The sequence below is a fragment of the Miscanthus floridulus genome, chromosome 12, assembly GCF_019320115.1.
Source record: "Miscanthus floridulus cultivar M001 chromosome 12, ASM1932011v1, whole genome shotgun sequence".
Lineage (NCBI taxonomy): Eukaryota > Viridiplantae > Streptophyta > Magnoliopsida > Poales > Poaceae > Miscanthus > Miscanthus floridulus.
Window position 1 is genome coordinate 76,058,202 of NC_089591.1, and position 22,406 is coordinate 76,080,607.

Genomic DNA, 22,406 nt, shown 5'->3' on the forward strand with positions numbered 1-22,406 from the left:
GCTCCGGTTCACGAATCCTTCAGGGCAGAGGTCTCGGGCTCTCGGCAGCCGACAGGCACTCGCAAATCGCGACGCACCATTCAAAAGACGCGGCAGGCGCTTTTGCCGTATCCCCCGTCGCGATCGGCCCCGTCCCCGTGGCCCGTAAATATTCGTCCTCACCGCACTGCGGCGAGCGCGCGCATCTGCTGTCTTCCAGCAGGAGCAGGCCCGGCCTTGAATGGCCGAGTCGCGTCTCGCCCCCGGCCTCTGGGGCTGCGTGCGTGCCTGCCTGCCCTGCGCGAAGCTCCAGCGGCGCGGGCGCGGCAGGGGTCATTGAATCCATGTGAGGGGCCGAGGATCATGTGACGCACAATCAAAGGTCCCCCGCGCAGCCGCTGCGCCTCTCATCAATGGCCGCGCTAGCTGCCTGCCTGCCTCGCGAGCTCGGTCATGCTGGCATGCGGGCTCTGGCTGCGGCTATATATATGAGTACGCTCGGCGCGGCGACGACGTACGTGCAGGTGCAGCTAGCCCTCGCCTCGCGCAGCAAAGGAGCAACTGCTTCGTTCGTTCCCATATAGCCTCCCAGCCTCTCGCCCCGACGACGGCCTCTCTCAGAGATCCACCACCACGCCACGACGTCTCAGCAGCCGACACTGCCAAGCGCGCCGTGCTCGTACGGTCTCTTTGGGCTGATGGGGAGGCACGCTGGCGTCATTCTTGCTCTGACGGTGGTGCTGCTGCTCGCCGCCGCGAGTGATGGCATCAGACCAGCTCCTGGTAAGTGCAGCTACTGCATGCTTGATACGGATCCATGAATAACGTTTCTTCCAGACACGCATCATCGATCGATCGAGTTCTTCATTTGAACAGCTGCTGGGGCGAACGAACTGGCGCGTGGATCAACGGCGGAGATGGTCGTAGCTGCACCGTCAGCTGCACAGGTATATATATACATGTCGTGTCGACCAGACGACTCAACGTTGGCTCGATTTGAGTCATCAACACAGACATGCATGCACTACAGATCCTCACGTGTCGTTCCGGTAACGTACGTTTAGGTGCAGGGGAGGAGGAGCAGGGGCGGCAAGGACGACCTGGTGCTGCGGGAGGAGGTGGTGCGCGCCACGGGGTCGAGCCTCCCGGACTGCTCGCACGCGTGCGGGGCGTGCTCGCCGTGCAGCCGCGTCATGGTCAGCTTCAAGTGCTCCGCGTCCGAGCCGCTGCCGTGTCCCATGGTGTACCGCTGCATGTGCAGGGGCAAGTGCTACCCGGTGCCCTCCAGCTGACGATAATGCCGATCGATCGAGTCGCCGGCGGCGGGATGGAGATGATGATGGCCTGCTAATAAGCTGTAGGCTGTAGCTAGCACTTGAACCTTAATTTATGCATGGAGAGCTGGAGACTTCTCCGTCTGAGCTAAACACGGTGTTACGGGGCAGTTTTTGTAAATGACGATGGGCGACGAGTCGTTACCTAGCGCTAGCTAGCTAGGACTAATATGTGTGTTATGGAGGAGAGATCCTGATGATAAGTCTTTTTTGGGGGGTGCCCGAGGGTTGTTTCATTGTACTGTAGTAGGATGTATGAACAGCAGGACAAGGTCTTGGAGACACGCTAAGAATGTTGCAGTGTGTTCGATCCCTTAAGTAGATGTATGAGGTTTCTTTGCTAATTTGAGTAAAATCTTTGTTGTAGGCAGCATGCCATGTCTATCTAGTGGTTTTGCAAGATTGGATGACATTATTTTGGGGGGAGTGGGGCTTAATTGGTTGGGTGGGGTGGGTGGGGGGCGCGCGTATTGCTTGAGAAAGTAGTTCGAAAGCACCCTGATGGTGGTGTACGAGGATTTCTTGTTATTCATTTGGGTGCCTAAAGCATAACTACTCTTACTGGCGAATTGTTGCTTGGTTTGTGACAAAACTAACCGTAACAAATATTTAGTGAGAACATAGGATGCGCAAGATATTCATATGTAGGGCCTGCTTGATGCCAGCCATGAGTTGCAATGCCTCATATGCAGCGGCACCACAGTTGTGGCGAGGGAAATCAGCGCCACAGAGTCTAGAGGGATTTGTGAAGCTTTTGCTTTGGAAGTAGCTGTGGCTGCCTAACATGTCTCGTCAACAAAAGCACATGGTAGAATATGTGTGGCGCTGACACACTTGTGGCGTGGCATTTGAATGTCGGGAACCAAACGGTCTCATAATCCCTTTTGCAATTATAGAAGATTTTTTTTGCTTAATTAACTTATCTGTAAGTGTATTATTGCTTTATATCTCCATATTCATGCATCTAGTTATTTCCACACCAACATTGCATGTTCTCGGTTTCTTTTGAATGTTTTGCCAATGACCAATATATGTTTGTGGTTTCAAGATAGCATAAAATCTCTGAACATATAGTTCTAAATATACATGTACTTCCTTCGTCCTACGAAGAAAGATCTATAGCATCTAGAATGTGTCTCATAAAAAGGACACTACTTACTGTTTAACATTGTCCAAGACTAGTTTATTGTTGTTCAACAATACTTCTGTGGGGTATTCAGGCAGTGGCGTATCTAGAAAATTAAGTTAGGAGGGGCGTCTATCCTTTTTCTTGTAAGTTGTAATAGCCCTTCATTTCAAGCTTCCATGAATATCAATTTGTAGGGGTTTGGTAGGGGGTCCACACTTCGAGCAGCGGTAGCGGGGCTCAAGCCCGCCCGTCTCGTTGCTAGATCCGCATTTGTATCGAGGTCACTTTATCTGATCCTTAGGGCATATTTGGTATGACTTCTCGTGGTTCTGACTCCTGTACTAGCAGTTACCGAAGTCATTTTTCTCTCTCATGATAAAATGAACCAGGAAGTAGAAGCTACGTTTGTGATTCCTTCGGCTCCTACTCCCTTGACATTGTAGCAATGTGCCGGAGCCATAAGCCCCTCCAATCAAGACCTTAGGCCATGCTACAAATATTATAACGCCTTGGGAGTTGGGACGGAAGGCTACAAATCATTGGCGGAGCTACACGCAGGCCAAAGAGGGCCATGGCCCCTCCTTGCTTGCTGATTGAAAATTCCATTAAGTAGCTATTAAACTAAGTATGCATATTAAGTAAGAAATTAGTGCTGATGGCCCCTCTTGTTTCACCATCAAGCTCCGCTACTGCTACAAATATTATAATGCCTTGTGACAGAAGGAGGAGTAGCTACCTCGTAAATCAATAATCGTGTACCTAAAAAGAAAGAATGAGAACTAACCTTTCAACTAACGCTTGTGCCCACCATCTTCCACGATTAGGAGGTCCACCAACCTAATTAAAGCTCTCAAAATCATCCACTAAACGTCTAAACGCCACTAATAAACAACCATAACGGCCATACGCCCACACCGACCGATGTGTATTTGTGTACACTGTATACACACCAACCAAAAGAAACAACACACACAAGACTAATATTGCCAGACACGCTGGTGGCGTCCACGGTGTGCACGTAGCAGAAAAGGAAGGGTCCTGGGACACCACCAACGCCTACGCTGCGGCTGCCCCCGTGTTCCTGGTCCCTGTCCCTGTCCCCGCTTGGCAGCCGCGACACGAGAGGCGGAGGCACAGATACGATTCCGGATTCCACCGTTGGCGCTGGCGTAAACCCTGCCTCTCCCTAGCCCCCTCCACAAGTCCGCGTCTCCCAACTGGCCAGCTGCCTCCTCCTCCTCCCGCCGCCGCTTCCCGCTTCGCTCCACTCGCCACCCGGAGGCCGCCGAATGCCCGCGCCCAGCGCCACCCGCTCTCAACCCTAGACGTGTGCCTCGCCTCACCCGCGCCGCGCGGTGTGGTCCAAGACGGCGCCCTGCGGGCTCGGCTGCGGCGGCGGGGGAGTGGGGGGAGGGGGCGGGAGGCTGAGGCGGCTCGTGGGGTCCATGGCGATGGCCGGGGCGGCGCCCGCATCGGCGCCTCCGCTGCTCCGGCGGTGCCCGTGCTCCGCGCCTCCCTGGGCGCCCTCGCCCTTCCGCTCCCGCCGCCGCGGCCGCTCCATGATGTCGCCGTTCACTGGCGCCAGAAGGTAATGCCCCCTTACTGTTTAGCGGTTCAATGCTCGTTCCGGTGACCTTAGAGCTTATGGTGCTGCGTGATTAGGCCGTAGCGGTGATGGTGATAAAACATTTGATTAGATAGAGGTTTGCACTTTGGTTAGCTCGATGATGTGTTGATGTTCTGGTGATTACTGTTGTTTCGTGGGAACCTTGTGTGTCGTGTTCTGGATTGATGCTAGTAATAATCTCTATCTGTGAACCAATCAGGGATGAGTGAGCCAAATAGTGTCTGTTCTGTAATTTGGCTCTGCATCCATAGCCTGCAGGACGGAGTTATTGCTTCTGGTGGTACTGTTTTTGCTGAACCTTGTTAGCGAACAACATGTGATGATGTTCCTCCAGAGTATCCTACCTATTGGCCTAATAGCAGCCATTAAAAAATGTCCATCATTTGGTGTTTCGCCTCTGACTTTTAGAATGGCTGATTGCCAGGCAGGAGTACTCCCAGAGCTCAGTCCTTGGAATTCAAGACAGCCGAGCTCTTAAGCTTCCAGTATGTGTCAACTTTAATGTGCAAAGTAGCGGCGCACAAGAATGGGCTGACGAGAGCAGGCGGTTATCCTTAAGCAAAGCCAGCAATAGTAATGGTTCCACTCATCTAGGGACGGGTATTTTCCATCATGAACCCTTGGAAGATTTCAAGAGCTCCAACCAATCTCTATTGCACAGTGTAAGACAACGAATGGCACCGAATTCTCTTGCGAATAGGCACACCAACACGGAACTGGCAAAGCATCATGCGATTAATCGTGCCGCAGTTGCTGTGACAGCACTGACCAGTGTTGTTAATGATGACATTAAACCGGTGAAGAGGCCTAAGGAATCTGAAGTGGAGGCTCATTGGCCTAATGGTCCCAAGTTTCATTCTCCTCTTCCGAAAATCTCTGAAGTTGAAACAAGCTTGCCATTTGATGAAAATGCTACAGATGGCCATGCTAAAGATGTGAATGAATGCTCACCCGAGGAGATGGTACAACCTTCTCCAGCTAGAGCGCCCTTATCCCAGGAGTCTATAGATGCGCGGAAGGCACTTGCTACCATCTATGACAAAGTTCTGGTGGTTGACAAAGTCATGTCAGCTAGGAGTGTTGTTCAACTGCTTACTACGAAGTACAGAAATTATATTCATGCATGTGACACAGAGGTAAGGCATTAAGCCTTTTGCGATTGTTCAAACATCTATGTAAATGCTTTATGTAATTATGTTTGTTTACATCGGTCATGACTTGTTGCCTGAATCTAATATTGACATATTCAATAAGGTAGTATATACTCCTTTAGCATTCATTAATCAAAGTTCAACATATGACTAGATACCCACCCATTTTTATTCTAGTGTCTGCTTCTTTCTGCAACTTATGTTCATTATGCATCATTTATGCCTACCTATTCCTTTGTTGTTCACTATTACATCCATGAAAAATGAGGGGAAAAGGTGTCACTATTGTCATGTATCTTGAACAGCGAGTAGAATAGTAGATACCCATCATCATTTTGTTGGTTCAGTGGTATGTACTGGGCAGGGATGCACACGGGTACGCTATGGTGTTTTCTGGGTCAGCTAATTAATTACGTAGCATGCTGTTTTGGTTCATTTCTTTCCCTAAATTAATGAAATGACATGTCATTTTAGTTCATTTTAGCAAGTTTTGGGTCGGTCCAATGACAAAAAAAAAGTGGGACTTGCATCCCTATTACTGGACAATTGAGTTATATGTTGGGAAACTTTCTTTCCTTTTGAACGCATATCGACTCTTTGGTGTTATAATTCAGGAGAATTCAATGCTATGCAGGTAGATATTGATGTTAAACAAGAGACACCAGTTGGCCATGGAAAGGTCACATGCTTTAGCATCTACTCTGGCACTAAAGGTGCTGAAGCTGATTTTGGAAATGGCAAGACATGCATTTGGGTGGATGTGCTGGATGGTGGACCAGATGTACTCATGGAGTTTGCCCCATTTTTTGAGGATTCATCAATCAGGAAGGTGATATGCAGCTTAAAACTCATGCTTACAACTTTACTATGTGTTGCATGCTGAATTATACTTTTTTCACTGACTTTACCCTTTTTTTTTGCCATCTCTAGTCAAACTTTGCTATTTATGGAATGTATATAGGAATAGGATAAAACATATACCTCTGTTGTCTTATCGTTTGAATCTTAAGCAAGTATCTATTTTTCTTATGTAGGTTTGGCACAACTATAGTTTTGATAGTCATGTCATAGAGAACTATGGAATTAAAGTTGCTGGATTTCATGCTGATACAATGCATCTTGCAAGACTTTGGGATTCTTCAAGAAGAACGGATGGAGGATATTCTCTTGAGGGACTTACAAATGATCATAGGGTCATGGGTGTTGTCTCAAAGGAATTGCGAAAGATTGGGAAGAGATCAATGAAAACCATCTTTGGTAGGAAAAAGATAAAGAAGGATGGATCAGAAGGGAAGATTACCGCAATCGAGCCTGTTGAAATTTTACAAAGAGAAGACAGAGAATTGTGGATCTGCTATTCTTCATTAGATTCCATGAGTACCTTGAAGCTTTATGAAAGCTTGAAAAGCAAGCTTGAAAGGAAGCCTTGGACTTTTGACGGTTGCCCCAGAGGTTCATTGTACGATTTCTACGAGGAGTATTGGCGTCCTTTCGGTGCTATTCTTGTAAAAATGGAAACAGCTGGAATGCTTGTTGACCGTGCTTACCTTTCAGAGATTGAAAAGGTTGCTGTTGCACAGCGCAAATTAGCTGCAGATAAATTTCGGAAGTGGGCATCTAAGTATTGCCCTGATGCAAAATACATGAATGTTAATAGTGATACTCAGATTCGACAACTCTTCTTTGGTGGTGTAGAGAACAGGTATAACCCTCACCATCATATATTCTCTCTTCAAAGTTCCTTTTGGGTATCCAGATTTTGTGTATTCTTCATCATCCATCTGTCACTTAGAGAGCAAAGGTTCCTGTATGTCTATTAAATACAAAACAAGGAAAAATACTTTAGTCAATGTATGTTTAAGTTTGTATCCTAGATATTTCTTGCACGCAATCGTTAGAAATCTTGATGTTTTTAATGTTTGTACAGATGCAAACCTGGTGATTTATTGCCAAAGAGTAAAGCTATTAAAGTGCCTAACGATGAAACTGCAGTTTCAGAAGGCAAGAAGGTTCCAAAGTATCGCACAATTGAACTTTTCAACATTGTGGAAGACCTGAAAACTGATATATTTACTGCAAGTGGCTGGCCTTCAGTTAGTGGGGATGCATTGAGAAATTTGGCTGGGAAGGTTCCATCAGATCTTGTTTACTCAACAGATGATGATGAATGTGGTAGTCATTCTGAAATTTCCAATTGTGATCTAGAAGACACCTCTTCTTATGGAACTGCATATGATGCATTTGGAGGAGGAAAGGAAGGAAAAGAAGCATGCCATGCCATTGCAGCTTTGTGTGAGATCTGTTCTATTGACTCGTTAATATCCAACTTCATTCTTCCTCTACAGGTGAGCTGGCTCCACCTACTCTAATGTAGATTGCGTTGCAGCAGTAATTATTGTACACATGCTATGCGAGCAATCACTTAGTAGTCTTAGTTATCTATCTGTATCTTTATCCTATTTATATTTATTATATCATTTTGTTCCCCTGGCAGGGAAATCATATATCATGTAAGGAAGGGCGGATCCACTGTTCCTTAAATATTAACACAGAAACAGGGCGTTTATCGGCAAGGGCACCAAATTTACAGGTTGGCATTTATGATTTTAGGGAGTTTGCACGTGTTTTGCAGTATGAAATGACATTCTAGAGGTCAAGAATTATACAGGATTTGAGCTGTCTTTCTACATATTAGAGCATTTCAGAAAAGGACCAACAGGAAGTGTCATACTTACAAAGCAATAGATGATAGTTCAAGCTAATGTACTCAAATAAACAATAATCTGTTACCCCAATGTATGCAGCAGTTTGATACTTAGATTGGCAAGTTCTGTATTCTTAATATGTGTGGACTGGATGAACATAAATGAAGAACTGGTACTGATATTGTTAAAATAAGCTCTGTTTTGTTTCTGCCAAAATAGGTAGCCCAGGTTGTTGCAGTATTTAATATGATAACCCAAAGATGAGAAATGTTTTGTCAAGGTTTGCAAGTTGTGAGCTGGTTGCTTTAAATATTGTAGTACTGTGATACCAACTTCAAGTAATTTGTTGTACTTGTGATCTAAATTACTCCATGACAGAACCAACCTGCGCTTGAAAAGGATAGGTATAAAATCCGCCAAGCTTTTGTTGCAGCTCCAGGGAACACTCTTATTGTTGCTGATTATGGTCAGGTATGCTTGTGTGCAGTAGAGTTTTTGAATATTTGTATGCTGATGATACTAGTTCCAAGTAAAAAGACAAATTTGTTTTGTGTGTAGCTGGAACTCAGGATCTTGGCGCATCTTGCTGATTGTAAAAGCATGTTAGATGCTTTCAGAGCTGGCGGTGACTTCCATTCCAGGACAGCCATGAACATGTATCCGCATATTCGTGAGGCTGTTGAAGAAGAGAAAGTAATTCTTGAGTGGCATCCTCAACCCGGTCAAGAGAAACCTCCCGTGCCGTTGTTGAAGGTATGCTAGCTTTAATGATGTTTCTGAGAATTATGTTGATTCCTTCTAATTGTTAAAATTATGTTCAGCGCTACTAGGTTATTAGCTTTTGTACTGCACTTCCATGCACATACAGTTTCCTTTCCTTTTCCTTTTACCTTCCATGTCGTCTGGTCCAGAACTCGTACACTGTGGAGTTAATTATGGATATTAGCATGGGAATATACATGGCGTGTATGAAAAAATGGACTCTAATGCTTTTCTTGTGACGTAGGATGCTTTTGGCGCTGAGAGGAGGAAAGCTAAGATGCTAAATTTCTCCATTGCATATGGGAAAACGCCCCATGGGCTTGCTCGTGATTGGAAGGTACAAACTTGTCAAACAAACATAGCTTTAAATTAAGCAGCAAGTCAACTTTAGTGTTCATTACACTTAAGTCTGAGCTTTGGATTACTGGGTTTGTGCCAGTCAGCAACACACTTGCTGAGTAGCCATGTTTACAAGAAATGTAGCCTTCATGGCTTCTTGTAACCCTTCCTCTCTTGTCAGGTTTCTGTTAAGGAAGCAAAAGATACACTGAAACTCTGGTATAGCGATAGAAAGGAGGTTCTGGCTTGGCAAATGAAACAGAAACAGCTAGCACATGAGAAGTCTGAAGTTTATACTTTGCTTGGGCGATCACGCCGTTTTCCAAATATGGCTCATGCAACTTCTGGCCAAAGGGGTCACATTGAGCGTGCTGCTATCAATGCTCCTGTACAGGTGATTACTGTCTATTGCAACTCCTCGTTGAAATTAGTTTTGTGCTGAAATTATTTTCTTTGAACACCACAGGGCAGTGCAGCTGATGTTGCTATGTGTGCAATGCTTGAGATAGACAGGAATACTTGTCTTAAGGAGCTTGGTTGGACGCTCCTCTTGCAGGTAGTTTATGCATAAAGTTAGGTCTGATCACTGGTTAAATGTTGGCATACTTTGCTTTCTCCTTTGAAACTGAAAAGGACACGACTTTTTTATGACTCCTGTAACTAGAGTACTTGACCTTTGGTATCCCGTATTGAGTCAAAATGGATAAATTTGATGGTTGCAGATTTTTTTTCCCTGGAGTACTATTCTAGTTTCTAGCCTTTTTTGAAAAATAAATGCAACATAATTTTAGACCTAGCAGAACTGACAGCTCCATCTTTCAGGTGCATGATGAAGTGATACTGGAAGGGCCTTCAGAGTCTGCGGAGCTGGCCAAGTCCATAGTGGTTGAGTGCATGTCTAAGCCCTTCTACGGCACCAATATCCTGAAGGTCGACCTTGCTGTTGATGCCAAATGTGCACAGAATTGGTATGCCGCCAAGTAGACCGTAGCACTTTCCTCCCTTCCCTGTTCAGTGTTGACTACCAAACACAGCAAAGGTTGTGGTCCCAGAAGGGTGTCAATTCCTTCGGCGAAATTCAGTGCGTTTTGAACTGGTATCTACTGCTAGTAGCCTACTGAGCTCGTCTCCAGGTGGATGCCATGCACTAGTTATTTCGCCGTGGGCAGAGGAAACTGGACAGTGAGGGGTCAGCAATAAGCAGCGAAGGCATTGTACACTACTCCGTATAGGTCGGATAGCTTGACCTTCCACACTCCCTGTTAGGATCTGTCGATCTTTCATCCCTGATGTAGTTGACCGCCCTAAAAATAGTAGTGAAGACTAAGCATGCCGTGTTCATAAGATTTGTTTAGCATGGTGATGTGTTGTGTTAGCTGACCTGTTCTGCTGATGTCTAGCACTGCCGTACGTACTGCAACAATGTTTTGGTCACAAGAGAATGTAGTTGATTGTGAGGGTTCTTAAATCTCTTTATTTCTGCTGTTGAATTGTGCGTCTCGTTGATTGCCTCTTCTCTGAACATTGTCCGCAGAGCAGGGCTGAGCAAATGTTTCAGTTCGTCATAAATTCAAGTGAACTCCTGACCTTCGGTTTAGAGTCCGACCGGGCTTTTAATATTTCTTTTTATTTTTATTCGTTTGTAACCCCATAACAAACTTTGAGCACCTGGGCTCAGAAACTGGACGTAGGGCACGTTGCCTAAACCAGTATAAATCATGTGTCATTGAGTGTTACGCCACATCCGATTACAACGTACGGCAAAATTATAAATATTTACTTTGGTCACCACCGACAGTTAGCGCCGTCCGTAGGGAAGACGCCGTGCGTTCACGCTTTTGGTCATCGAATGACCCACATTTCCACTATTTTCGGCATGACGGACTCGAGCGATACGATTCGCTTCGGCTCGCTGGAGTTTCTCACGTTCTCACCTGTTGGGATGTGGGTCCTTCCCGTCTTCGAGCCGCTCTAGACCTTTCTCTTTAGAAGTCTGGACTTCGTCGCCGACCAGCTCGGCGTACTCTGCCTCCGCGAGGAGGCACCTGTCCCGGCGCCCACTGGAGGAGGAGTGCCCTCCGCCGACCTCGGGCCACTCGACAACCTCAACGTCGAGACACCTGCGCTTCGCTTCGAGCCCATGCTGGGCTCAAACTCTACGGTGAGTAACGTACATATGGTTCTTTATTCACTATTTAACACCTTTCGTCGACTCTCCGGAGGAGCCCCGTTGTCCTCACCACGACTGCCATGCGATCAGTTCCCCTACGGCTTCGCCTCCCCGGTGGACGCGTACGCGCGGGGGCTCCAAAGGATGCTGACGCCGCCCCCTCTCACATCCGAATTCGTGGGGATGGCGGGCTACGCTCCCACCTCCTTTCACGACCTCGTGGATGACGAGGTCGACAGCGACGGCTCAAGCATCGGCGACGTCGTGGCACCTGGCCACTCCCTGTCTCGGGAGTGCACTATGGCGGTCGCTCCGGGACGACCACATGTGGTAGCGGAGTCTCTACAGACTCACACCCCTCCGGACCCTCGTGCGGAGGCCCTTGCGCGTGCACAGAAGCACGGCGAGGAATTACGACAAAGACGGCAGAGTCAGCCGCCACCTGCGCTGGCGCGCTCGCGGCGCAGCACGCTGCGTCACGCGCGCGTAACCCGACAAGCGGCGTCCGGGGTTGCGCCCGTCAGGTCCAGCGTAACATCCTGGACGGAGGGAACGACCCCCCTAAGTTCGCTCAAGCCGGCCCGGACATTGCTGCTGCGGCGATGCTTCTGCGCGGCCTCTCCGAACCGGCCGACCCCCAGGAACAAGCAATCCACAGGAACCTCCGGGCGCGGGTGTAGACCGCCGTCGTTCACAGACGAAGTTCAGCTGGTATTAAATCGGCTTTTGCTGATTTTGACGACTGATTTGTTGTGAGAGAAAAATACTATTCCACGGCTGATTTTTACGGATTAAAGTTGGCTGACTAACACAAGCGAACAGGACGGTCTCATGATGGTCACCATCCGCTTCTTGCCGACGTCCACGCCTCTGGCCTTCAAGGCCTGGTGCGGCACCGCGGCTCCATCCGCTTGCTGAGGCTGTACGTCAGCACCACGGGGTTCCTAACAATGTCGTCAGCGCCGCACCCGGCGGTGCCTATCAGGAACTCCACCTTGCGGCGCAGCAACTCCGCGGACATGCCGACGAAGCACGGTGCGCGCCGGAACATGGCGAGGAACTCCTGCTCCGTGCATCCGGTCGCGCACATCACGGCGCCATCTTGGCCCGGAACTCGGCGTCTCTGACGCAGTGCAGCGCCAGGAGCGCCCACGCATACATCCAGGAGCCACGCGGCACCCCGCACGCGTCGACGCGCGCGGCCGGCGCCCGGAGCCTGGCGGGCGACCGCAAGATCAACGCCGGCCTCTGCCGCACCGTGGCGACGAGCCGCGCCTCGGGGACGCCGTAGCCGCGGAGCGTGGACATGCCGTCCTTGAGCCATTCGACGCTGTACTTGAGCAGCCACTTCTTGGCGAGGCATTTCATCAGTAACCTGGTGGAGCCGAGAAGATCGAGCCAGAACAGGAGGCGCGAGAGGAGGTTGGTGTGGACGCCCCAGGTGAGCGCGGGCGGGTAGAGCGCGAAGAGGCGCGCGGCCTCTGCGCGGGTGAGGCCCACCGACCGCACGGTGCGGAACTTGGGGGTCGCTGAGGAGCAGCGTTGGGTGGAACGTCACGACGGCGCGGACCTGCGCGCGGGTGAGGCCCTGCGAGCGGAGGAAGGCGAGCGCGGCGTCGGGCCTGTCCGGGGATCTGAGGTGCGCGAACCGCGGGGCCGCCTTCGCGGCCTTGGCCGGCGGGACGCCGCAGGTGGAGACGAGGTAGTCGACCATGAAGTGCGGTTGGTCGGACAACGAAGTGGAGAAGCGGTGGAGGAGGATGTGGCTTCGGAGTTCAGGTGGGAAGGGGACGAGCGGCAGGGGAGGTGTGGGAACGGGCACAACGCGGTGGAGGGCGTGGCGGGCGAGTCGCCGCAGCGCCATGGATGCGCTCGACTGGGCGCCAAGAGACAGGGAGGCAGCCAGGCCGGGACGCCGACCATGTCCGACAAGTGTTCGGGCCGAAAAGGCCTCGTCCAAACTATAAATTCGTTTTTAGAAAATAATTGCAAAAATTATTAGAAATGTACTTTTCTCACCAGCTGGACTGGTCAGATTTAAATTTCAAATCACCAAATTAAATTTCACCATTGCAAACGTTGAGATATCCCTTCTCTACCTAGCACATCTTAAAAATTTATAACCTTTATAGCATTTTCATATGAGCTGTATTATAATTATACCGCAACAGCACAATACATTTTCATTATTTCAGCACTAAAATGACTTCAAATGAAAATGTACTGACCAACAAACTTGTAGATCTTGCTAAGCTCTACAATATTTCTATAAATTTCCTCTCCATCTATTCTCATATGGAATGGTTTTTTTAAGATGTGCTATGAAGAAATGGGATATTTCACCATTTTAATTGGCAAAATTTAAATCTTGTCATTTCAATTCGCAAGAGGAGTACAATTTTTTTTGTGAAATATTAAAAAACTCCGAATCATAGGGAGGGTCTCATACTACTACTTGTGGAGGATGATTATGGTTGGACCAAAGTTGCGCTTGCCAAGCTCACTATTGAAAATTCGAGAACCTGCAGTGGAACCATAATCATGTTACAATTTTAGGGCTTGTTTAGAACGAAAAAAATATGAAATAGAGGAATTTAAAAAACATAGAAAAAAATATAGTGGAAACTATAGGATTTCACTGGAATAGATACTTTGAACTATTGTCTATCTGGATTGGAGGAAAAAAAAAATACAGAACATAAGCAAGGATAGTAGGGGACAGAGCAAAGATTCTTTCTCATGGGTTGGTATGAAGGTTTTATTTTCTCCATTTTGCACATCTCTTATGAGCTCAATTTTCCTTCATTCCAAACACTCTGATGTTGTTCCTTTCATTTGAAATTTATCTCTTTAAATTTTTTAATAATCCTTTGATTGAAACAGGGCCTTACAATACAAAGTTCTACTTTCAACTAATCTGGCACCCCTAGCATGTACTCCTATCTACACCTTTACTTTCTATAGACTTCGTCTTTCCTCTTTGCCTCCACTCACTATCCTCTTTACCTTCGCGCAGCGGTGCGAGGGGTACCGCATCGGGGGCCGTGGGTGGTGCCGGTGGGAGACGACGACAACATCGGCGACGCAAGACTAAGCCGAAGGCGATCGACATGGGTGCACCTGCCGACTACGCTGACAGGGCACCTACTTCTACTGCTGCACTGAGCTTCCCCGAGCCAGATCCGGTGGCGCTGGCGCTGTGCGTGAGTGTGGGTGAAGGGTCGAGATGGCGACTAGAGGGGGGGTGAATAGTCTTTTCTAAAACTTAATCGCGTCGGCTAACCGATACAAATGCGGAATTAAAACTATCGGTCTAGCCAAGACTATACCCCACTATATATGTTCACTAGCACCTTGCAAAGATAACAATTATGCAACAAAGGTACCGGGCTAGTTAGAGCTCTCCTAAATAATTCTAGGAGCAAGGTTACACAAACCTATGCCACTAGTACTTTAAGCAATAAGGGAGCTCCTACACATGCTAGTAAGCAAAAGCACAAAGCTAACTAAGCTCACTAGCAATGCTCAATAACAAGGCAACCAATGCCTAATTAGAGAGCGCAAATTCTTAGCTACACAAACTAAGCAATGTGACTAACAAGGTTACTAAAACCAAATTAGTCACGCAAGGGAGCTACTTCTATGCTACACAAGCAAGAAGGTAATTAGCAAGCTACACAAGCTATCTAATTACAAGAGCAACTACACAAGCTTAATATGTATAAAAGTAATTGCAAGCTTGTGTAATGGGGATGCAAACCAACGGGAAGAACAAGGTTGACACGATAATTTTTCTCCCGAGGTTCACGTGTTTGCCAACACGCTAGTCCCCGTTGTGTCGACCGCTCACTTGGTGGTTCGGCGGCTAATTAGCATCACCCGCTAAGCCCGCACGTCGGGCGCCGCAAGAACCTACCCCTTGAGTGAGGGTAGCTCAATGACACGCTTTACTAGAGTTGCTCTTCGCGGCTCCCGCGGGGCGAGCACAAGTACCCCTCACAAGCACTTCTCCGGAGCGCCGCACAAGCTTCTTGCGGGCTTCGACGGAGACCACCACCAAGCCGTCTAGGAGGTGGCAACCTCCAAGAGTAACAAGCACCACCGGCTTGCAACTCGATCACCTAGTGCCACTCGATGCAACCTCACGATGCAATCGCACTAGAATCGCTCACTCACACAATCGAATGATCACTATCAAGTATATGTGTGATGGAGGGCTCCCAAGCACTCACAAGCATGGACACTAAGTCCCTTGAGGTACTCCACACCAGCCATGGCCGAAGGCCACTTCTATTTATAGCCCCAAGGGCTAAACTAGCCGTTACCCCTTCACTGGGCAACGGTCGGGCCGACCGGACGCTCCGGTCATGTTGACCGGACGCTGGACCTCAGCGTCCGGTCGCTCGCAGACGACCACGTGTCCCGGTTCCAACGGTCACTTGACCTAACCGGACGCAGCAGCTTCAACTGACCGGACGCTAAACCTCCAGCGTCCGGTCGTTTCCAGTAAGCTCCCGAGCATGACTGGACGCGTCCGGTCGAACGCGATCGGACGCAGCCAGCGTCCGGTCACTCTCCAGCTACTGCTACACTCCGCGTTAGTGCGACCGGACGCAGCCTGCCAGCGTCCGGTGCATTCAGATCCAGCGTCCGGTCAGTTGACCGACGCCGGCATCTTCGCGACCAACTCGTTTTCACTTCTAACTTCTTCACCCTTGCACCAAGTGTGCTAACCACAAGAATTTGCATCCGGCACAATAGAAAATAGACATTCCATTTTCCCGAAAGCGCTGAATCGAGAGGGACTCAAACCCATCTCAACCCTGCAAACACCACCGCCTTTGTAAATGTGCCAACACCACCAAGTGTACACCACCATGTGTAAGTGTGTTAGCATTTTCACAATCATTTTCCAAAGGATGTTAGCCACTCAACTTGCCACGCCACTCGATCCTAGCGACAATGCAAAGTTAGATCACTCGAGTGGCACTAGATGACCGATATACAAACAAGTTTGCCCCTCTTGATAGTACGGCCATCTATCCTAAACCCGATCATAAACTTCTCTACACACCTATGACCGGTGAAATGAAATGCCCTAGGTTATACCTTTGCCTTGCGCATTCCATTCTATCTCCTCCAATGTCGATGCAACACATGCACCAACACGATCAACAATGATATGATCCACTTCATATCATCACATGATCATATTGGTTCATCGATCTTGACTCTACTTGCTCTTCACCGTTGCCAGCGTCCATCGGCACTAAGTCTTGCTCAAGCTTCACCGCCACGCGGTCCATCACTCCAAAGCCTTCGACTTGCCCTTCACGCTTGCAACCGGTCCATCAAGCCAAGTCTTGTCTTGATCTTCTCCACCTTGATCACATGACTCAATGTCATATCTCATGTACATTTAAGCTCCTTCATCGTCACATGTGTGAGCTTTGCAACATCTCCAAACCATTTTCACCTCCATGGCATATGTTGCTCACACACATGTACCTGTGGACTAATCACCTGTGTATCTCATATAAACACAATTAGTCCACCTAGGTTGTCACTCAATTACCAAAACCAAACAAGGACCTTTCAGTGGGCCCCCCACATTGGTCATCTCTTTCGACCCGATGCTGGAGGAGCTCGCTGCCTCGCTCGTCGTGAGCCGGCCAATGAGAGCAGCAACACCTGAGTGTCTGCCTGCTACGGCGGCCCCTCAGGAGGTTGAGGCACCGGTGGCGGACACCGGTTCCCCGACGACGGCTGCTCAGTGGACGACAGACTTGTCTCTGATGTCGCCAGTGCAGGGGCCGCCACAACTCACGCCACCACGAGTGAGAGCACCCGGCGTCGTAGAGGGTTCCACCACCCACAGCGACGCGACGCCCACACCACGCGAAGCTGCACGATGTCTCGCACGGTTCACTGAGGAGGTGCAGCTCGAGAGAATGTCGCCTCTAATCGCCAGCCCACCCAGGCAGAAGGTGGCAGCCCATGCCAAAGCAGAGCAGACGGATCGCCGCTCAGCCACTGGCGCACATTCCGATCTCCAAGCGGGGCGAGGTGCTCCTCATGCGGAGGATGGGCTTTGCACCGCCGGCGGGTCCAATCTCATCCACGTCCAAAAGAGCTTACGACGACTTTTTCGCGAGGAACTGGACGTCGAGCGAAGTGGAAGCACTGGACGAGCTGTTCCCGGCGACCGCTGCGATGATTGGTACAAGGCTCTTCTCGGATGACGGAGCAGAGTCGCGCGGCCATTAGCGGAGACGCACAGCTCCGTAGGTGACCGCGCTGCTCGTAGTTTGGTTGTTTATTTTTATGTAATATCGAAGTTTGAAATAATCTCCTAGGAAGGTCCAGTCAAACTGTTAGACCTCCTAAGACGCTCATTAGATGCGTGTTGTGTGTATGGTTGAACCCCTCTTCTTCTTAATTAAAATGATACGCAAATCTTTTGCGTATTTGAGAAAAAAAAACTATCCGTCTCTCTTTTCGTGACTTGCCTTAGCACATACAGAGGCCTAATAAATAGAATCCTCGGTGTGGCGGATCTAGGATGGACGATTAGGGGAAGGACGGGTAAACTTCTTTCTTTTTAGAGGGGAGGTCTCCATTGTTCAAGCCGGCCCTGCTGGATCCGCGCTGCTCAATAACCCTTCCCATCGCAAATGTTAGTTTTTTCAACACGGTGCTTCTCCACCATGACATCAACAAACGGAGCAAGAATCAACGGACCCGCAGGAAGAGTAATGCTTTGAATACACATGATTCATTAAGTGAAAGATGTCACAAGTTAAGATTATATAGCCTATTGACTGCAAGATGAGTAAGCTATGATCCTCTTTACTCCCTCCGTTCACACAAGAATGCAATTCTCGCTTCTCGAGAAGTTCATCAGTTTGAACTTTGACCAAAATTATATAAAAAATACTAACATTCCTGATGTAAAATTAGTATCATTAGATTAGTCATAGAATATATATTCATAATAAATTTATTTGAAGACATAAATATTAATACTATTTGCTATAAACTTGGTCAAACTTGAACTAATTTGATCGGCATGGATCCCATAATTGTATTCTTTTCTGGATGGAGGGAGTAATTATATTGTTATATGTATCCTCTTTGACATGGCTTTTAGAGCAATTTCAACTTTCTACCAAATGCTAGCTCATAAAATGACTCTACAAAAAAACTGCAGAGGGGAGAAGCCTTTTGTTTTACTAGAGGTGTGAAGCTATCTATGTGGCTTAAATGGCTTCTCTAGTTTTTTAGGTGACGCGGTTTGCAAAGAAGACCCGCCCCAGCCAGGAGGTTTGATATTCCAATGGTTGTCGCAGAGATTGACGTCATAGCTCTTGAAAAGCTATTGCAAGAGTATACTCCCTACGTTCATAAAAAAATACAATTCTCACATCTTAAAAAGTCAAACATATTTAACTTTGACTAAAATTATATAAAAAAATGCTAACACTCATGAGACAAAATAAATATCATTAAATTAGTTATAAAATATATTTTTATAATAAATTTATTTGGAAACATGAATGTTAATATTATTTATTATAAAATTAGTTAAACTTAAGCTTGTTTGACCGATACGGCTCCCATAATTGTATTCTTTCTGGACGGAGGGAGCAGTTACAATCAAATCTTTAGGTGAGCTGTTCCTTGTAAAACCACCTTATGGGTGTTTGGATGCAGGGACTAAAGTTTAAGAGGTATCACATCGGATGTCACATGGAGTGTTGCATGAGGTATTCAGATACTAATAAAAAAATAAATTATAGAATCCATCGGTAATCTACGAGACAAATTTATTAAGCCTAATTAATTCATCATTAGCACATGTACTATAACACCATATTGTCAAATCATGAACTGATTAAGCTTAATAAATTTATCTTGTAAATTAGTCTTAATCTGTGCATTTAGTTTCATAAATAATTTATATTTAATACTTCATACACGCGTCAAATATTCGTTGGAATATCGACTAAGTTTAAAGTTTAAGAGGTGAAACCAAACTTACACCGTGGAGGCCGACGTGACGTGACCTCTCCGCACCAAATCGCCGTAGCGTCAACAGGAATGCTGAGTACAATGCGATGCAAATACAAAGTTGCAAGCCCTTCCTCCGAGACTTTACATCCTATAATATTGAATGTTTAGATATATGTATAGAATATTAAATATAGACTAAAAAATAATTAATTATATAGATTATGACTATTTTACGAGATAAATTATTTAAGTCTAATTAGTCCATAATTCGATAATAAAGTGCTACAGTAACACATATGCTAATGACATTAATTATGCTTAATAAATTCGTCTCACAGTTTATCAACAGATTCTGTAATTTATTTTTTATATTAATATTCAAATACCCCGTACGATACTCATATAACCCAAAACTTTACACGTCCATCTAAACACCACCGTATGCAACTCGACCAAGGGCCAGTTTAGATGCGAATTTTTTTGCAAAATGACACTATAACAGTTTTCGTTGTTATTTGATAATTAGTGTCTAATCATAGTCTAATAAGCTTAAAAGATTCGTCTCGTGGATTTTGTCTAAACTGTGTAATTAGTTTTATTTTTTATTTATATTTAATGCTTCATGTATGCGTTTAAAAATTTGATGTGATAGAAAATCTTGAAAAATTGAACAAAACGAAGTAGAACTAAACAGGACCCAACAAATCGTACTACTACTGCTACTACTCCTAGTAAGTAGTACGTGCAACATCATCAACCGAGTAGTAGCTTGAGGAACTCTGATTTGAATGCGTCCACGTGCTTCTGCTGGAGCATGGACACCGACGCCTGCACCCCGTCGCCGTCCCTGGCGCGGACCAGTGCCAGCTGCCCGTCGTGGTTCATCCTGATGTTCTCCGTCCGCCTCGGTCTCCCCCACCCGAAGTCGGCAACATCGTACGCCCTCAAGCCCGACGAACCCGACACGTTCATGAGCCGTTCAAGCCGAAGCGTTGGGTCGCCGGCGAACCTAAAGAACTCCCACCCGGGCCAGCAACCGAGCGGGTCCTCCACCATCTTCTCCATCGCTCCCTGCACCGCCGACGCCGCGGCCGCCAGCGCGCCCTCGCCGTGGAGCTCCCGCGCGGGCAGCCTCGCGAGGCATCCGGTCAGGCAGGCGCCGAAGTAGTCCGCCCCGGCGGGAGGGTCAAGCCGGTCGCGGGCGTCGGCGAAGAAGAACAGGAACACGTCGTCGTCGTCCGCGGCCAAAGCCCTGCCGCGGACGAAGCACGTCCACGCTAGCGCGACGACGGCGACGAAGCTGGACGGGGAGCGGCGCAGCGGCGCGCCGTGCGCTTCGCCGAGGCGGACGATGCGCTGCTTCAGCCGCTTCATGTCCTGGGTGTCCAGGGTGAACGTCCGGCGGGTGAACCGCAGGCGGTCTTCCTGCAGACTCGCGGGCATGCTAGCCTGGAGTGGCGGCGAGAAGAGCAGGAAAAAAGTTGGAAAAAACAACCGGTTTGAAGAAGACTGTGCTCTGCTCGCTGGGGGAATGTGCACGTACCACTGGCAAATCTGGCGCGTACTTCCGCAGGATGCTCCGGGCCAGTTCCTCGCCGCCGGGCAGGCTGACACGGGAGCGGTCGAACACCGGCGGCGCTGGCGGCGTGTCCCCGCGGCTCGCCGCGGCCCACGCCTCGACGAACCTCCACAGCGAGCGGCCGTCGGCGACGCCGTGGTGCACGCTGACCCCGAGGGCCACCCCGCCTCCCGCGAGGCGCGTTGCCTGCACGGCCAGCACCGGCGCCGGCAGCAGGCTCATGTCGAGCTCCGGAACGAGGCGCTCGAACGTGAGCACGTCGTGGTCCTCGTCGCCCGCGAGGCGGCGGGCGTCGGCGTCGCACTCCGCGGCGACGAACCTGACGCCGCGGTCGTCGTCGCCGCCGCCGGTGGAGCGGCAGATGGCGACGTCGCCGGTGTCGGCGAGGTAGTGGAGCTTGCCAGCGAGCGGGGCGTGGGTGGCCAAGGTCGCCGCGAGGGAGGACCGGAGGGACTGGAGGATGGCGTCGAAGGGCGGCAGATGGTCGCCCTCGAAGAGCAGGAGGTGCTGCAGCAATGGAATCACGACCCACTGCGCCTCCATGGCGTTGAGCTTGATGACAGGCTCGGGCGGCAGCGCGCCATCCGGCTCAGCGACGTAGGCGACGTCGGTGATTGTCACAACCGGAGCCATGTGGGTTCTGGGCGGTGCCTGACTGCCTCAGCAAGAACTGTGTGCCGGATCGGAGCTTGCTTGCTTGCCCTCGAGCCTCGAGTGTGTGTGTGTGTAGAAGCCGTGGAAGAGCCCTTAGCTGGTACGGGAAGGCCATCAATGACAGCGCAGCGTCACGTTGAGTTCATCGCGTCGGTGGCGGCTGGGATCCCGTAAGGTGTGTTCCACATGGACCATGACTCCTGTCTCCCATGAGTGGTTGTCTAGTACTTAAACAATAATTTTCCTCAATCACGCTAGAATATGTGTCTCCACGAGCACCCAAATATTCTTTTTACCAATGGATGAACGCCACGTACCTGGATGGCTGGCTTCTCCTTATCCATGGGTGTCTTCCTACACTTGTCTTCTTTGTCTCCGGCGAGATTGGGTTCAGGGTTAGAGTGGGGATAAGGTTGATCTATCACCAGCGGGCTTAGAAGGTAATCTGGGAATCTAGAAGCGGTGGACTGATGTAAGGATAATAATAATAGGGGCTGTCTACCTTGTGCCCGGTTGATTGAGACAACACCATCAACCGGTTGACTTGCCCCACTCAAACAACCGGTTGAGCCAATTCATTCAATCAACCGAAATTTAACAGAGGCCAAATTCACTTCACTTGGCCTATTATATTAGGCCAAATCAAATATAATAACAAGGAAGCAAAGCCAGTTCAGATTAAAGCAACTGATACTGATAGAAACCAATATCAAATGAGGAAAAAAAAACAAAAATTGAATTCCATATTCTTTCACAACCAAATCATTAGACAAATTGAATAAAACAATACAACATTCAATCAGAGAGAAACTTACACCAAAGCAGTACAAAACTTACACCAACCAGTTATACAAATTATAGTTGAAAATACAGTATAAATTATGGACATTTCAAGTGTAAAATAAATTACAGAGCAATGTAAAGAAGCTAAATAGATTAGCAAGTATAGCTATGGCCAGCAAGA

At 48.3% G+C, this 22,406-nt stretch overlaps 3 protein-coding genes across 7 annotated transcripts; 2 read left to right on the forward strand and 1 right to left on the reverse strand.

Annotated features, from left to right (window-relative positions):
• The first annotated feature begins 456 nt into the window (after positions 1–456).
• Positions 457–1,674, forward strand: LOC136498665 (uncharacterized). 2 transcript variants are annotated; one of them, XM_066494545.1, is made up of 3 exons: positions 457–762; positions 856–926; positions 1,050–1,674. In XM_066494545.1, exons 1-3 carry the CDS (start codon positions 678–680, stop codon positions 1,269–1,271), a joined length of 378 nt encoding a protein of 125 aa, XP_066350642.1. In that variant the 5' UTR covers positions 457–677; the 3' UTR covers positions 1,272–1,674. The 2 variants fall into 2 exon arrangements, with proteins under 2 accessions (XP_066350642.1, XP_066350641.1); XM_066494544.1 differs by having other exon boundaries at positions 469–762; positions 1,044–1,674.
• A 1,918-nt stretch (positions 1,675–3,592) lies between these two features.
• Positions 3,593–10,516, forward strand: LOC136497674 (DNA polymerase I A, chloroplastic-like). The gene is made up of 12 exons (XM_066493525.1): positions 3,593–4,030; positions 4,494–5,205; positions 5,855–6,049; positions 6,255–6,922; positions 7,148–7,565; positions 7,715–7,810; positions 8,304–8,396; positions 8,484–8,678; positions 8,932–9,024; positions 9,208–9,420; positions 9,493–9,582; positions 9,849–10,516. The coding sequence occupies exons 1-12, from the start codon at positions 3,888–3,890 to the stop codon at positions 10,008–10,010; spliced, it is 3,078 nt and encodes a 1,025-aa protein (XP_066349622.1). The 5' UTR covers positions 3,593–3,887; the 3' UTR covers positions 10,011–10,516.
• A 2,888-nt stretch (positions 10,517–13,404) lies between these two features.
• LOC136497835 (phenolic glucoside malonyltransferase 2-like) lies at positions 13,405–21,860 on the reverse strand. Of its 4 annotated transcripts, none has more exons than XM_066493705.1 (4): positions 21,760–21,860; positions 20,753–21,669; positions 19,238–20,658; positions 13,405–13,718 (listed from the first exon to the last, which is right to left on the reverse strand). In XM_066493705.1, exons 2-3 carry the CDS (start codon positions 21,419–21,421, stop codon positions 19,963–19,965), a joined length of 1,365 nt encoding a protein of 454 aa, XP_066349802.1. In that variant the 5' UTR covers positions 21,422–21,669; positions 21,760–21,860; the 3' UTR covers positions 13,405–13,718; positions 19,238–19,962. The 4 variants fall into 4 exon arrangements, with proteins under 4 accessions (XP_066349802.1, XP_066349803.1, XP_066349800.1 ...); XM_066493706.1 differs by having other exon boundaries at positions 20,753–21,663; positions 21,760–21,780; XM_066493703.1 differs by having other exon boundaries at positions 20,753–21,833.
• Between the last annotated feature and the right edge of the window lie 546 nt (positions 21,861–22,406).